The sequence below is a fragment of the Gracilinanus agilis genome, chromosome 1 (assembly GCF_016433145.1).
Source record: "Gracilinanus agilis isolate LMUSP501 chromosome 1, AgileGrace, whole genome shotgun sequence".
Lineage (NCBI taxonomy): Eukaryota > Metazoa > Chordata > Mammalia > Didelphimorphia > Didelphidae > Gracilinanus > Gracilinanus agilis.
The window spans coordinates 339,156,993-339,173,118 of NC_058130.1; the positions used below are offsets into that span (position 1 = coordinate 339,156,993).

Below are 16,126 nucleotides of genomic sequence, written 5' to 3' on the forward strand. Positions count from 1 at the left end.
GTTGGAGTCAGAATGCAGATGAAAGCATACAATTTCTCACTCATTTATTTGGATTTATGTTTTAGGGTTTTGGTTTTATAAGATTACTCACTTACAAAAATGAACAATATAGGGGGTGGTTGGGTAGCTCAGTGGATTGAGAGCCTGGCCTAGAGATGGGAGGTCCTGGGTTCAAATCTGGCCTCAGATACTTCCCAGTTGTGTGACCCTGGGCAAATCACTTAACTCCCATTGCCTGGCCCTTACCACTCTTCTGCCTTGGGACTAATACACAGTAAGGATTCTAAGACAGAAGGTAAGGGTTAAAAAAAAAAGAACAATATGGAAATATGTTTTGCATGATAATATGTATATAATCCAGATTGAATCACCTACCAGCATTGGGAGGGGAAAGGGAAGGAAGAGAGGGAGATAAGTTTGATCATATAACTTTGGAAAATTTGTGAAGAAATTTTTCATTACATGTAATTGGTGAAAAGTAAAAAATAAAATTTTAAACAAATAAATAAATAGTTGTTGCTTGACTGATTGGTCTACTAATTCCTTCCAGCTTACTTGCACATGTTCAAGTCTATTTCATTCTTAAAACAAACAAAAAGCTCACTGGATTCTACCATCTCCACTGACTACTCTCCTATATCTCTGCTCCTTTTTCAGCCAAATTCCTTGAAAAATCAATTTCTCGCCTTTCACTCTTTTTGAATGCTTCTGTAGTCTGGCTTCTTCCTCATCACTCAAATTAATCAGCTTTCACCAAAGTTTCCAATGAACTCATAATTTAGAGATTCTTAAATTGAGATTCACAGATCAAAAGATCTCAGAGGATTCCTGAATTAGATGGGGAAAGTAGCATTTTAATTTTCATTGTTCTCTCAATAAAATTTATCGTTTCCTGGAATTCTTTCTGAGGAAGGGTCCATAGGTTTCATCAGGCTGCTAAAGGGTTTAATGACAAAAAATGATTAAGAACTATTCTCTTAATTGCTGTCTAATGGCCTTTTCTCAGTTGTCATATTTCTTACCACACAGGCAACATTTGAGACTGTTGAGCACTTTCTTCTTCTGGATAATTCTTCTCTCTAGATTTTTGTGATACTCCTGTCTCCTGGTTTTCCTTCTACCTTCTGGCCATTCTCTATCTCTTTGTTAGATCATCTTCCAGCTAGCCTGGGTATACTCTCCAGGCAGTGTCCTAGGATTTTCTCCCTATACATTTATACTTGGTGACCTATTCTGGACTTATGGCTTCAAATATCACTTTTATGTGACTCTCAAATCTATCCAAATATATCTAGCTCTAATCTCCAGCTTCACATCATGAACTGCCTAATGGACATTTTGAACTGGATGTCCTATAGGCATTTCAACTTCAACATATATAAAACAAAATCTTTACCTTTTCCTCCTGTGGGATAGGTAGTAGAACCCTTCTCAAAATTCTCTTTTAACAGAACAGAGAATTGAGAGTCAGAGAAGTTGTAAATTGTTCATTGTTACACAGTTCAATAGATCAATCAGTCAATCAGCAAACACTAATAAAATGCCAAATGGAGCAGCTAGCTGGTGTGAGGAGAGTGTTAGCAAGTCTGGAGTCAGGAAAATTCATTTTCCTGGGTTCAAATATGGCCTCAGGCTCTTCCCAGCTATGTGACCCTGGATAAGTCATTTAATTCTATTTGCCTTAGTTTCCTCATCTGTAAAATGAGTTCAAGAAGGAAATGGCAAGCCACTTTAGTATCTTTGACAAGAAAATCCCAAATGGGGACAAGAAAAGTCACATAATTGAAATAACTCAACAATGGACCAGACACAGTGCTAATCCTTAGAGCAGCAAAGATGAAAGTAAAACAATTTTTGTCCTAAAGGGAGATCATAAATCAAAAAAAGATGATAACATGCACATATCTAACTATAGAGAGAATATATTCAAAATAAATACAAAGTAGTTTTGGGAGAAAACAAAATGGGGGTGTCAGGAAAGATTTTTTTATGGAAAGGAGTGCTCATTAGCCCTGTTTCTTACCTGGTTCTCCCACTTATTACTATGCCACCATGGACAATTTACAACTTTGCAATTTTCTGTTTTGTAAAAACAGAATTCTGAGCTGGTAGCTACTACCTATCCCTTAAGGTTGTTGAAAGGAAAATGCTTTGTAAATTCTAAAGAAACATGAGCTTCAAGATACATCAAGGTGGATGTCATCTTTAATGTGAGTACTCCCTCTGCTATCCTCTGAGATTATTTTTTTCCATGCCCTTCCTTACATATAAAGGACATACCAACATGCTGGAGGTCTCCCTCTGAGTCTTTTTTATATTTTGTAATATTTTAATACAACAGTATTTTAGGTATTCCTGTAGACCAGCTCATTTTCTTTTCTGCTATGTCCTCAATGTCTTTTTTGCCACTCCTATGTAAACACACACACACACACACACACACACACACACACACATCATCCTTAGGAATCTAATGAAGTCTAGTTAGACCCACTTATGATCGACTATTCTTTGGTGTACACACAATTTTGATTTTCATGAGAGCTAAAATCCTGAAGTCCTATGATGCACAGCCACAGAGAATCCCAGGCTAGTGTTTAAAAAAAAAAGAAAAGAAAAAAAGGTATGTTTGGAGGTCAAGAATTAATTTGAGATTGCTAAAAAGTGACAGCAATTTCTAAATGCAATTTTTCATTTGCATCAAGTTCTTTGTCCATCTGCAGTGTCTATGCAAGATCTACATGATGACTAACTCAATTAGGCTGTCCACTCAAGCTCCCAGATTCACTGGCATCTCCACTCTCTCTACTTTTGAGAGAAGCAGAGAAATTCTACCTTCATTAAAGGAGCACTTTTTTTTATGAATATTAAACTAGGGAAGAAAAAGGATGGCCATTGAACCTACCTTATTCCACACATACTTCCAGGTCACAGAAATGTTACTTCCTAAAAGTGCTTTGATCCAGGTGATTGGATTTTGATAAATCTCACCATTTTTTGCCTTGACTTTACCATTCGGTAAGATACTGGCTTTGTAAGTAGCATCCTGAAATGAAAATTTTGAAAAAAAAAAAGATTAAGGTTATTTTTTTAAGAATAAGTAGCATAAGGAAAATCTCAGCAAAATCCAAGTTACTACAGACAGTTTAAACTAAAATTTGAAATACTTAAACTAGTTTGATGGGACCTAGAAAATCTATAAATTTCATAATCAGTTTTCTTCCCTTAAACGAGTTGATTTTAAGACAATACTAAATTACTTCAAATGATGATGAAATTGTCATTTGGCAATAAGTACCTATGAACTTAGAGTTAGTAGAGTTAATGTTAATTCCTACTACCCTATTAATCCTAGAGGCTTCCCTCATCACTTCCCCCACCTTTTTCCTAAAACTTAGTCTGGAACAAGTGGGCAGCACAGTAGATGGAGTATCAAGCATGGAATTGGGATGACTCGAGTTCAAAACTGGCCTCAGACACTTTCTTGTTGTGTGATCCCGGGCAAGTTACTTAACCCTAATTGGCGAGTCTTTATCCCTCTTCTGCCTCAGAATTAAATGATTCTAAGACTAAAAGGTAAAGGTTTAAGAAACAAAGACAAAAAAGCCTAGTCTGAAGTCAGGCCCCAGACTATAGCTTGAGACCAAAACTTAAACAGAAGGACATTAATGTAGTTACTTCTTATTTGCATGCTGTCTCTCTTGTTCGATTCTGAGCTCCTTGAGGATAGGGGCTGTTTTGTACACTTCTTTGTATCCCCAGTATTTAGCACAGTGTCCAGTATATAGTATGTTCTTAATCAATGCTTATTGACTTAAGTCATAGATAAGAAGTCAACTAGACAAATGGATGTCACTTTAAGTTCCAATAAGAATGATCAAGGGTCACAGCCAATATGCACCTGAAGAGGGACTTGAGCCTTGGTCTTTGTGACCGTGAGGCCCTCAATCTACTATACTATTATTACTGCCTTTTTCAAAAATTATTTTTTAAAAATTGCTGTTTGTAGCAAAAGTCCAGAAATATCACATCTACAAATATACTGCTCTCTGGCTCCTAGAGCAGCTAACAGAATGTGACAAGGCACTGGAACTACATGAAAACGTGACAAAAAGAGCCTTTAGGTTTCCAGGATAGAAAGAATCTTGACATCAAAAGCTGTTTTTTGTTGGGGGTTGGATTGCTTTTGAATCAATTCTAGCTAGCCTTGGTGTATTCATAGGCAGAAGATATACATTGAGCATATTAGAAATGCAGGTTTCTAGACCTTTCTGGTTGACAAGTTGCCAGCTAGCTCAGCCTTTGCTGAAATGTCAACAATCTTCGTAATATAAGTATTTTCTCACAATGGCCTCACTCAAGCCTACTGAGCTCGTCCTCAGAAGGGGCTGAGGCTGCTTGGGCTTTATAGCATTAACTGAAGCCTTGGTACAGTGAGGTCAATGGAGTTGAAGACAGAGGAACTAGGTTCAAATTCTGCCACTTGGGGACTTGAAGGAAACTAGGAGGTATATAGCTTGCTTTGAGTATGTTAGTTTGCATGTTGTCTCTCCCATTAGATTGTCAACTGTCAACTCCTTGTAGGCAGGCGTTATCTTCTGTTTTTTGTTTTTATCCCTAGCACTCAACACAGTGCCTGGTACATAGTAGATACTTTTAAAAATGCCTATTCTCCTTCAGGCTGTGCCTGGAATTCTCTTTTTTCTCACCTCCACCTCCTAGTTTACTTTAAGTCTCCACTAAAATCACACCTTCTACAGGAAGTTTTTCCCAGCCCCTCTTAATTCTAATGCTTCTCTTTTAATTATTTCTTATTTATCCTGTATATAGCATATTTGTACATATTTGCTTGCTTCTCCTCCTTTGGATTGTGAGCTCCTAGAGGGCAAAGGCTACTTTGCCTCTTTTTGTATCCCAAGTGCTTAGCACAGTGTCTGCATACAGTAGGCGCTTAAATGTTTCTTGAATGAATGACAGCCTTTTGTACCTCTGACTCCTCTTTCAAATGTTTTTTCCTCAAGTAAATGAATTCCATGTACCAGTTATGTTTCCCATTTCCACTTAGTGTGATACAGTGGGAAAAGCACAGATTCTGGAATCGAAGGATCTAGATTCGAATCTCACCTTTGATATTTACTATCTAGGCAAGTTGGGCCTCTAGTTTTCTCATTTGTAAAAAGAGATGGTTAAACTAGATAGCCTCCAAAGTCTCTTCAAGTATCCACTGGTCACCATGGATACCTACATGATCCATAGTATTTAAAATTGGAGAGAATGCTAAGGATAATCTAGTCCAATCTCTTCATGTTACAAACACAGCAACGTATGTTCTGGTAATTCACATTCTATAAGAACTCTTACTTTTATAAATATAAAACTCTTGGATTTCTGTGTAGATCTGCATATGTTACACGAAAAAAGCCTGGCACAAAAGTACAGGCAACATTAGCCTAATGAATCACATTTTTGAAGGAGCATTACTACAACCAAGAGCAAGTACACTGAATTCAGAGAAAAGCTCTCCAGATTTAATTGTTGGAAGAGAGTCGATCCTTTGACCATGCTTTTTTTTTTTTTTTTTTTTTAAACCCTTACCTTCTGTCTTGGAGTCAATATGTGTATTGGTTCTAAGGCAGAAGAGTGGTAAGGGCTAGGCAATGGGGTTTAAGTGACTTGCCCAGGGTCACACAGCTGGGAAATGTCTGAGGCCAGATTTGAACCCAGGACCTCCCCTCTCTAGGCCTGGCTCTCAATCCACTGAGCCACCCGGCTGCCCCACTTGGACCATGTTTTTAACAGAAGCTTTTTCTTCCCTTAACCTGGCTTTGTTTTTATATGTCTACAAAATATTGTACTTACAGATTCTTCCAATACCCAAGCTGCTCTTCAGTTTTTTTTTTTTTTTTCAGTTTTCAAGTAAGGTGTCTTTTGAGGATACATTAACCCTCCCAGTCCACTAGGATACTATTTAGTGGTAAACTGGTAGTTTCCAAATCTCTATGACCAAAGATAATCCAAATTTAGATAAATCTAAATCCTTCCCCCTATAATACAAACAGTTCTGTCCTGGAGCTCCATGGAGAGAAGTAAGGCTAAAGACAATGCAGGAAATCACCATTGGGTCTAAAATTTTACTCTCCTCTTGTAATGTGAGTTCCTCCAGGACAGGAACTCTGTTTTGCCTTTCCTTATATCCCCTGTGCTTGGCACAGTTCCTGTCACATATTTGGTGCTTAATAAATGCTTAATGACTGTGAGTAAGATGGTTGCTGAAAAGGTTTCATGGCCCATACCTTCAGATAATAGATGATTGAGTGCTGGACTTGGAGTCAGGAAGATCTCTGCTTAAATCCTCTTTGGATACAAGCTATGAGACCATGAGCAAGTCACTTAAATTTCAGTAGCCTCAGTTTCCTCCATGGTAAAATAGAATCTACCTCTGGTTTTTGCAAGAAGATCAAATGCATTGCAAGCCTTAAAAGTATTATATAAATGCCAATCACTTTTATTATTCCAACCCCTTACTCCAAGAAGAGGAAATAATAAATAAGCAAAAGATGCTCTTGAATAATTTTTCATTCAGAAGCAGCAAACTCAAAGTCTCCAAAGGACAATTCAGTTCTTGATATAAAGGGCAGAAACCACAGTAATGAGTAGGAATATATAAGCACTCAAGAATCTATTTTGTGGCAAGCATTAAATTCTAGAACCATGGTACCCTACTAGCCTAAAAAAGATAACATGTGACTACATTTATTTTCCAATGTTAATATTGTTTTAGAGCTTATACCCATGACAATACCTGCATTTTGAATTCCAGAACATCATTTCCTGGTTTAATTCTTCCCAGGGAAATCAGTTCTTTGATCTGGGCTTTTTTCATTTTCATCTCGGCTCTGGAATTTAAAGGTTCCTGCTTGTTATTCTGATTGGCAGGCTCCGAGGAGAAATTAATCTGACGGTTATCTGCTAGTGCACCAACTGGTCTGGATTCTGTTTGATTTAGTTTCCTCCTAGCTAAAGTACCACTATCTACACCAGCATTTCCTTGATGGGTAAGAAAAGATTGCACTAGCGATTCTGATACTGTCCTGGGTGTGTCTTGAGAAACAGTTTTTTTAGCTGTGTTTCCTGGTAAAAGACAACTGCCAAGCGCCAGATGACAAACAGTGCTTGGCTGATGGGTATTATTTCTGACAGTTGCACTTGTGGTCTCTAAAACATTTAAAGTTTCAGTTATTGCAGAGGGATTTAGAGATTTGCTTCCTTTGGCTGTAATTACTGTGGTATAATTTCCTTCTTGTAAATATTCTGCTACAGCACTGGAAGTCACCCGTTGGGGAAGCAGTTTAACTCTTTTGATGCCATGGGTATTCCGGCTTTTCCATGTCTTCGGCAAGCTGTGATCTACACGTCTTCGTTTAGAGATCGGTCCAGTAAAAGGAACACATTGACTCTCTGCTGCTTTCTCATGCGTTCCTCTTTCACTTAGGCAGCTATCTGAATTTTGACTATCCTCTTGCCTACTTTCAGGAGGCCCATGTGTTTTCCAACCTATTTCCCTTGTGGGATCGGCAGGGGTCTGCACAGGAACAGAAACTGAACCAGGCTGCCTTGTTCTTTCCACTTGGGGAGGGTCGCTGCCCTTGTCCTTTTCATTGGAATTCCTTGAATCAGGCAATTCTTCCCTCACACCCAGAGTAGACCTGTTTCCTTTGTTCTTGTAATTTTGTATTTTTTGGCTTAGCTTTTTCTGCTTCTGGGCCACCATTAAAAGGCTCTTTTGTCTGGTGGCCAGATTAGCCAGTTGTTCTCTCAGTGCCCCACGTTTAAAAGACTCTACAGAAGCCCTATAGAAAGGAAAAAGGGGAAAAAACATGCAAAGCTTCTTTAAGACAACACCATCACCACCATAATAACATTCTCCACACTAAATGAATGTTCTTTTGTTTCAAATTAAGATTTAACCAACAGCAAGTAGGCTAAACATCTGTCTCTATATTGTATCCCCTTTTGGGGAAAATGAATTCTGCTTTGTTGTTAAGGGAAGGGGTGACTCTAGTATGGCTTAGTGGAAGTATTCTAGAATGGCTACTTAAATTCACATCTAATCACATCTAAGATTAATACAAGAAACAGCACTGGTTCTGGAGTCAGAAGATCTGTGTTCAAATTCTACTTCTGGTCTTAGTTGTGTGACTCTGGGCAAATTAGTTATATTTCATCTCCATGGCTCTGATCTCCTTATCAGTAAAATGAGGAAGCTGGACTAATCGGACACAGTTTCCTTCTAGTTCTAGATTCATGAGACTGTGATCCCTCGATACATATAATAACCCATGAAAGAAAAATTCATGTCTTCTAGACATTTGTAAACCAACCTGTAATGGAATCTATTAGAGAAGAAAGTAGTATCATGGTACTGAGAGTTTGGAATTTGGACAACTTTATGAGCTTGAGTCTTCTAAAAAAGAAATCTATTTACAAATAGCCTATTAGTGCAGGGTTCTTAACTTGAAACGTATGGACCTTGAAATATGTAACTGAAATACCAGGGTGGTAATGAGTGGGATATTGGTAGGTTCAGGGAATAGGTCTAAATGGTTACTCAGGGCCAGTAACAGAAGATAACACAGGGTTTGGAAAGGCCAACAGGATATACATGATGGGCTACAGATACAGTCCAGGCAGAGGTAACAAACACAGGGATGGTTTGGTTTATTAAAGCAAGGGAAGGTAGAAGAGGGAATTTGGATAACCTTATCTAATATTCATTACCTAACCCTCCCCCACAGATCTACACTTGTTCCCTAAAGGGAAGCCTTCAGGGAGATTGAGCTACACCTATCTACCAGAAGTCCCAGTCTCTAATATAAATAAATTCCTCTAACCCCAAACCCCCCTTGGATGGTAACAGAGGTATTGAGTTTAGAAGCTAAACAGTACAGAGCACAGGGAGACGTTCTCATGGACAAATGTCTTAGATCAGTGATGGGCAAACTTTTTAAAGAGGGGACCAAAGGAGAGGAAATGCTTATCTGTCAGTCTGTTTCTGAGGCAACTCTTTTGAAGTTTCATTGTATCATTGTATCATATCCTACTTATTATATTCGTCAGATTAGGAATAAGGTCACGCAGCAGGATAGAACATTTCAGGCCCCCCTCCCCCATCTGGCCCGTGGGCTGTAGTTTGCCTATCATTGTCTTAGATGGTTCAAGAAGCTCTGTAGATGTATTACTCAGCCAGCAGGAAACAGGATAACTAGGTAAAGGCAGGATGAGAAGATGTAGCAGAAAGAAAGCCATAGAAGAAAAGCCAATCTCACTAGGTCCACCCCAGGGAGACAAGACTCAGCCTCAAGGCTCAACTGACTATTAGAAACAGCCCAGCCACTTCTGCAAAATTTTAGAACCTTTCCCTGCCTCTGCATCTTTTCCGCAGATCCTATTCATATGCTCCATACCTCTTTCCTTATAACAACCTCCAAGGGACCCTTGAACAGATTTCAAGAGTCTATAAATTTATTTTAAAAAATATTTTGATAGGGGGCAGCTGGGTAGCTCAGTGGATTGTGAACCAGGCCTAGAGATGGGAGGTCCTAGGTTAAAATCTGGCCTCAGCCACTTCCCAGCTGTGTGACCCTGGGCAAGTCACTTGACTCCCATTGCTTAGCCCTTACAGCTCTTCTGCCTTGGAGCCAATATGTTGTATTGGCTCCAAGACAGAAGGTAAGGGTTTAAAAAAATTTTTTTTTCATAATTATATTTCCACCTAATTGGTTTCCTTTGTATTCCTATGGATTTTGTTTTGTGCATTTAAGTATTTTGGATGAGAGCCATAGGCTTCATTAGATTGACAAAGGGGTCTATGATATAAAAAAAGATAAAAATTCCCACTCTAGAGGAAGGAGGATTAGGACTGGTTTATCTGACGATTTATTTATAATTTAGGAGAAAAAATAATGCTGTTAAAGAATGTTTTCTTATCTTAATCTATGATGAATATGTTATGAAATATGAAAGAGCCTTTTGGGAGATGCTTGCCAATAATCTCAATTTAATTAAGCAAACATTTATTCATTATCTCCTATGTTCAAGGCCCCATACTAGGTACTGGGGATACAAAAACAAGAATGAAAATATCTCTCTGCCTTATGGAAATAAAGTCTATTGGGTAGCAACAACATGAACTTAGACAATAAGTGATACAGGAAAAGAAGTGAAGGGGGCAAGGGAGAGAAGAGACTCTATGAAGTACTTATAGAAAAGATTTGAAGAGGAAGATAATATCAATCCCCCTAACAACTGGGGAATCAGAAAAGGTATTCTTGAGCAGGTGGCCCTACTAACCTTTGTATTACAATAGAATAGCACTTTTTCCAAAAGAGGTACATTTATTGTTTGTTCGTCCAACAGTTTACTTGGGGTTTTCCATGTCAAATCTTTAAATATCAAAGGGAAATGGACCTCTGTATCTTATACACACACACACACACACACACACACACACACACACGCAGGTCACCTAAGTACTTTTCCCATGCCTCTTCTTCTTCTGTATGTATCTTTTAGAAGTGTCTCTGAGTAGTAACAAGTAGGGGCCTGGTGGATAGATTGCTGGACTTGGAATTAGGAACACGTGGGTTCAAATCCTGCCTCTGCTAACTACATGAGTGTGGCTAAGTCACATAACCTCTGAATTACTTTCCTTATCTGTAAAATGAGGATAATTATAATATCTCACAGAGAACATTGTGAGGATAAAATGAGATAATGTAAAATGTTTTCCAAACCTTAAAGTTCTATATAAATGCTAATTATTATAACAGCCATACAACAAACAGAAGATAACAGTGATGGAACAGGAACAGAGCAAGGTATCTCAGGGTACAGGGTGATTTTTTTTCTATACCCATAGATCCCCAAGAACCAACAATCTCATAATGGCTAAATCCAATGGCCTTTTCTTGGAACTCATCCTTTTGACCTCATTGTAGTATTTGACACTACTGACAATTCTACATTTTCACCAAGCTATTTCCTCCTGGTCTTCTTACCTATCTGGCCATGCTATTTCAGGTTTCTTCACTGGATTCTCAACTTTGTCTTACCTCTCATGCATGAGTGTATACTGATTCTGTCATGCACCTTCTTTTCTTCTTTGTACCCTCTCATGGATCACTGCATCTATGCAAATGACTTCCAAATATACATATCCAATTCTTATTTCATAATACTATCCATCTTCTTCAAATATGTCTTTGCACAGGCTCCAGCCCTATGTTTAGAATGCTCTTTCTCGCCTCACCTTTGATTTTTGTAATCTCTATTTCTATTCAAGGCTTGGTTCAAGTATCACCCCCTCCCAAAAAAACCCAAACTTATCTTAATTCCCTACAATTGGGTTTTCTTCCTTAAAATTACTATGTATTCGTATGTATTTTATACTTATTTACCTGTATATGTGTTCCCTGTCTCCAAGTAGAACATAAGATCTTTGAGGGCAGAGTGTTTCTTTTTTGTCTGTATTTCTAACACCTAAAGCCCATTACATAATAAGTGCTTAATAAATGCTTTTTGAATTCAATGAAACTGAATTCATTAAGGACTGAGAGTTTCAAACTGGAAATGTTAAAATTAAAATGAATGTTTGTAGATAGCTAAAAAACTTCAGAATTCTTAGTAGCATCTGCTGCCTTACTGTGATTATGGCAACATCACTCTGGAAGAAGAAAGGGCTTCTATAGAATTGAGGAACATCTAGTATTTTTTATTTGTTTCATGAGAAATAGTCACCCAATGTACATGGTCCTTTCCATGCTGAGACAGAGTCTTCCTTTTTTTTTTTTAAACCCTTAACTTCTGTGTATTGGCTCATAGTTGGAAGAGTGGTAAGGGTGGGCAATGGGGGTCAAGTGACTTACCCAGGGTTACACAGCTGGGAAATGTCTGAGGCCAGATTTGAACCTAGGACCTCCTGTCTCTAAGCCTGACTCTCAATCCACTGAGCTACCCAGCTGCCACGAGTCAGAGTCTTCCTTGAACATCCAGACATAGTCTTTTGCTAGATCTATGCTGGAAACCCTTTCAACTTGTAAGAAAACACCTGTGGTTAAGATCATTGGATCACAGATTTAGAGTTAAAAGAAATCTTGGAGATCATCTAGTTCACCCATCTCATTTAATCATTGATGAAAGTGAGGTTCAGAGAGGGTAAGCAGACTTGGTCAGTGTCACACAGGTAGTAAAAGACAGAGTCAAGATTTAAACTCAGGGCTTCTTATATGCAAATCCAGCACCCTTTGCACTCATTTGGCCTTCAAGAACCTAGACTCACCTCATAACCCAATGAAGCATTGAAATGGGACAAAGGAAAAAAAAAATGAGAAAATTTTAAATCACTATACAAAATGGTTTAAACTTTTGATTGAAAATAATGGGAAACAAAAAATAAAGCTTTTAATGGGAAAGACTGGATCATCTTTATTTTTCTGATAATCACAAGGAAAAAGGATGATTTTTATCAAGAACAAGCCACGAAAAACTAATCTTGTTTCCATTTTAATCAGTTATTAGACTGTGAATCAGAGAAATTCTATGACTATGTACTTAGATCTAAGCAACATAATTGACAAATCAGTTATGCTATCCTTATGAAAAGATGGAAAAACGTGGACTAGACTATAGTATAATCAAGTAATTGAATGGCTAGATTCAAAGAGTAGTTACTAAAGGTTTGATGTCAACTTAGAAGAAACTTTCTGGGATATGTGAAATTTTTATCATTGAATTAGAAAACAGGATAAATGAAATGATTATCGAATTTTCAGATGACATAAAGCTACAAGTGATAACTAATATATAATAGAATGTAAGTATCTGAGAGCAGAGACTATCTCATTTTTGTATTTGTGTTCCTGGGGTCTTTCCCAGTAGCCCCCTAATGAATATTTTCTGAATTATTACTTTGTTGTAGGGTATTTTAACCAATGTAAAACACTTCCCTTCTCAAATGAAAAAAAGATCAAAGCCCTTGTAATAAATATGAATTGTTAAGCAAAACAAATTCTCACATTGACCACTTCCCAAACTGTAGTTACATCCATTATCTCTCTGTCAGGAGGTGTCTAACATGTTTCCTTATTCATTCTGTAATTATTGCTGATTAATACACCGATGAGGATTCCTAACTCTTTCAAAATTGCTCATCTTTATACAATAACAACAATATCATTGTTCTTATGTAGATTTTTCTCCTGGTTCTTCTCACTTTACTCTACAAGTCTACATCGATTCATAAAAGTCTTCTCAGATTTCTCTGGAACTGCTCTTTTCATAAATTCTCACAATCAACAGTATTCCATTACTATATACCATGGCAGCTACGTGGTAAAGTGTATAGAGTGCTGGGTCTAAAGTCAGGAAAATTCATTTTCCCAAGTTCAAATCTGGCTAGCTGTGTGATCCTGAGTAAGTCACTTAACCTTGTTTGCCTCAGTTTCCTCATTTGTAAAATGAGCTAAAGAAGGAAATGGCATACCATTCTAATATCTTTGCCAAGAAAACTCCAAATGGAGTCATGAATAGGACACAACAAAAATGACTGAATGCAGATAACACATAACATATTTTATGCCTATACACCATCATTTGTTTAGTAATTTTCTAGTTATGGGGAGCCCCCTTAATTTCTAGTTCCTTGTCAGTATGAAAAGAACTACTATTAAAATTTTTGTAAAATTGATTCTTTTCCTCCTTTTTTGATCTCTTTGGTGTACAGATTTAGTAATGAAATTGCTGGGTAAAGCAGTATATACAGATAACGTGATTTTTGGGGCATGGTTCCAAATTGCTGGTCATAATAGTTGTACTTATTCATAGTTCCATCAATGGTGCCCAATATGCCTGTTTTCCTGAAGCCCCTCCAACTGTAATTTTCATTTTTTTGTCATGATTGTCAGTCTGATGAATGTCATCTTTGTCAACCTGATGGAAATGAGATAGAACCTCAGAGTTGTTTTGATTTTAATTTTTCTAATTAGTAGTGATTTTGGAGCATCTTTTCATGTGGTTGTTGATAGATTAGATTTTTGCCTGAGAAAATTGCCTGTTCACATAAAAGACAAGATTTTACAGATGATTTTATATTTTTGCAGTCATATAACTGAGAAGAATAAAGATATAACTGTGTCTACTGCTCCCCAAAAAGCATTTGATTTAGTAGAGATCCCCAAAAAGCATTTGATTTAGTAGAGAAAGATGGAGCCTTAAAGGTTCTCCAACAAAATGTCTCCCATACAAATGTTAAGATCATACTAGATTCTATGACAGCTGCAACCCTGGAGATGTTTGTTCTACAATCCACTGAGTAACACCATAAAATAAGGTTTTTTTCAGTGTCTGATACCACTCTTCAAGTGATGTCATATATGATTGCAAATTACTTGTAGTGGGACTGCCACTACACAGCCTGGGTTCTAAGCATTCTCAGGGTTGCACAGCATCCCTGGAGGTGAAGGGTGGTTGATCTGAAAAGAGAGAATGCTGAAAGTGAGGGGAAAAGTAATGATGTCTACCACAAGGTAGCTTGTCTAATTCTCTCCAGCTGTTTGTCTTTGAAGGGATTTTGATAGCAGGTAGTACTATTTTCTTCTGGAGAAACCTCAAAGACTTTGGTCTGGTATTAAAAAGCCAGAAGTATAGGCTGATATACATAGAATGGATTCTGAACTTTCTGCTGGTTGACAGGGAAGTGATGGGCAGGGGTGGGTATGGGTAATCAGAGCAGTAACTGAATAAGTTAAGGTCACTGTTGGGGTTGGTAGATACTGATATGAATTTTCTTATGATTTCTTTTACTTGTTTGGTTAAATATCTTCTAAAGCAGAGGTTCTTAAACTGGAATCCATGAACTTAAAAAGTATTTTGATAGCTGCATTTCAATAAAATTGGCTGCCTTTGTAATCCTATGTATTTTATATTATATGGTTAAAAACTATAAGGAGTTCATAGGCTTTACTGGATTGCCAAAAAGGGTCTATAACACAAGAAATAATAAGAACTACATTTCCAAAGTGATAACCTGGTTAAAAAAAAAGATTGTATGAAATATACCTCCAAGGAATGGGAGTTTACAAAGTAGGAAAAGGATAGAGTAATGAGTAGACACAAATGATAGGAATGGGACTTGGTTTATAGAAGGGGTAAAACTAATGGATGAGTGACAACCAACTTTCCTGAGAAGAAGGAGCAGCTTGATTGATAAATAAAGATCTGATAATCCATACCCTGTGATGAGAGATTACTTCATATTTAACTTTACAATTTGTAGAAGAATCCAAATTTGCAATTAACAAAAGATAATGAAAAGACTCATACATAGTAAGTTGTAGCATATTACCAATGATGACATGTATTTAAAAAATTGACATAATGGTAGCATAAAGACATATGTGATTATAAAAGGACAGAGGCTACTTATATGGCAAGAATTATCAGTAATAGGGGGCAGGTAGGTGGCTCAGTGGATTGAGAGCCAGGCCTAGAGATGAGAGGTCCTGGGTTCAAATCTTATACTCAGATGCTGTCAAGTGAGACATCATATAGTAAAAGTCAGAGAAAGAAGAGATAAGCAGTGATAGGCAATGGTTGCTTTCTGAGGAATAATGAGACAGCTATTTGTGGATCTGATAACAACAGGGATTTCTGCTGCTTTCTGAGGGCAAACTCAGATACTTCTTAGTTGTGTGACCCTGGGCAAGTCACTTCACCCCCATTGCTTAGCTCTTACCACTCTATTGCCTTGGAACATTGGTTCCAACACAGTATTGATTCTTAAAAAAAAAAAAAAAAAGAATTATAACAGGTAGCCAGCATTGTACTGGTATCTACAAAAATGCCAAAAAGTCAAACCAAAACAAAGGAAAGCCTTCAGATCATTGGGTAGATCCAGCATAGCAGGAATATTTACAGAAAGGTATGGACAAAAGAATTGAAGTATGATTTCCAGCAAGCATAGAGTGTAAGGAGAATTCTATAGTGAACTGTATAGAATGTAAGTGCTACGTTTATATTTCTGCCTAGCCAATTGATTTATCTATGTTCAAAGAGCAGGCTGGTTTCTCTC

The 16,126-nt window shown here is 37.4% G+C and overlaps 1 protein-coding gene across 1 annotated transcript in view; it reads right to left on the bottom strand.

Moving 5' to 3' along the window:
• The window catches only part of ANKRD31 (ankyrin repeat domain 31), a 188,979-nt gene that overhangs the window by 35,743 nt on the left and 137,110 nt on the right, over window positions 1–16,126 (bottom strand). Inside the window, exons 25-26 of the mRNA XM_044680804.1 lie at window positions 6,803–7,850; window positions 2,906–3,046 (exon numbers count right to left, since the gene is read on the bottom strand). Coding sequence (XP_044536739.1) covers window positions 2,906–3,046; window positions 6,803–7,850 — 1,189 coding nt within the window. The remainder of the gene's footprint in view (window positions 1–2,905; window positions 3,047–6,802; window positions 7,851–16,126) is intronic.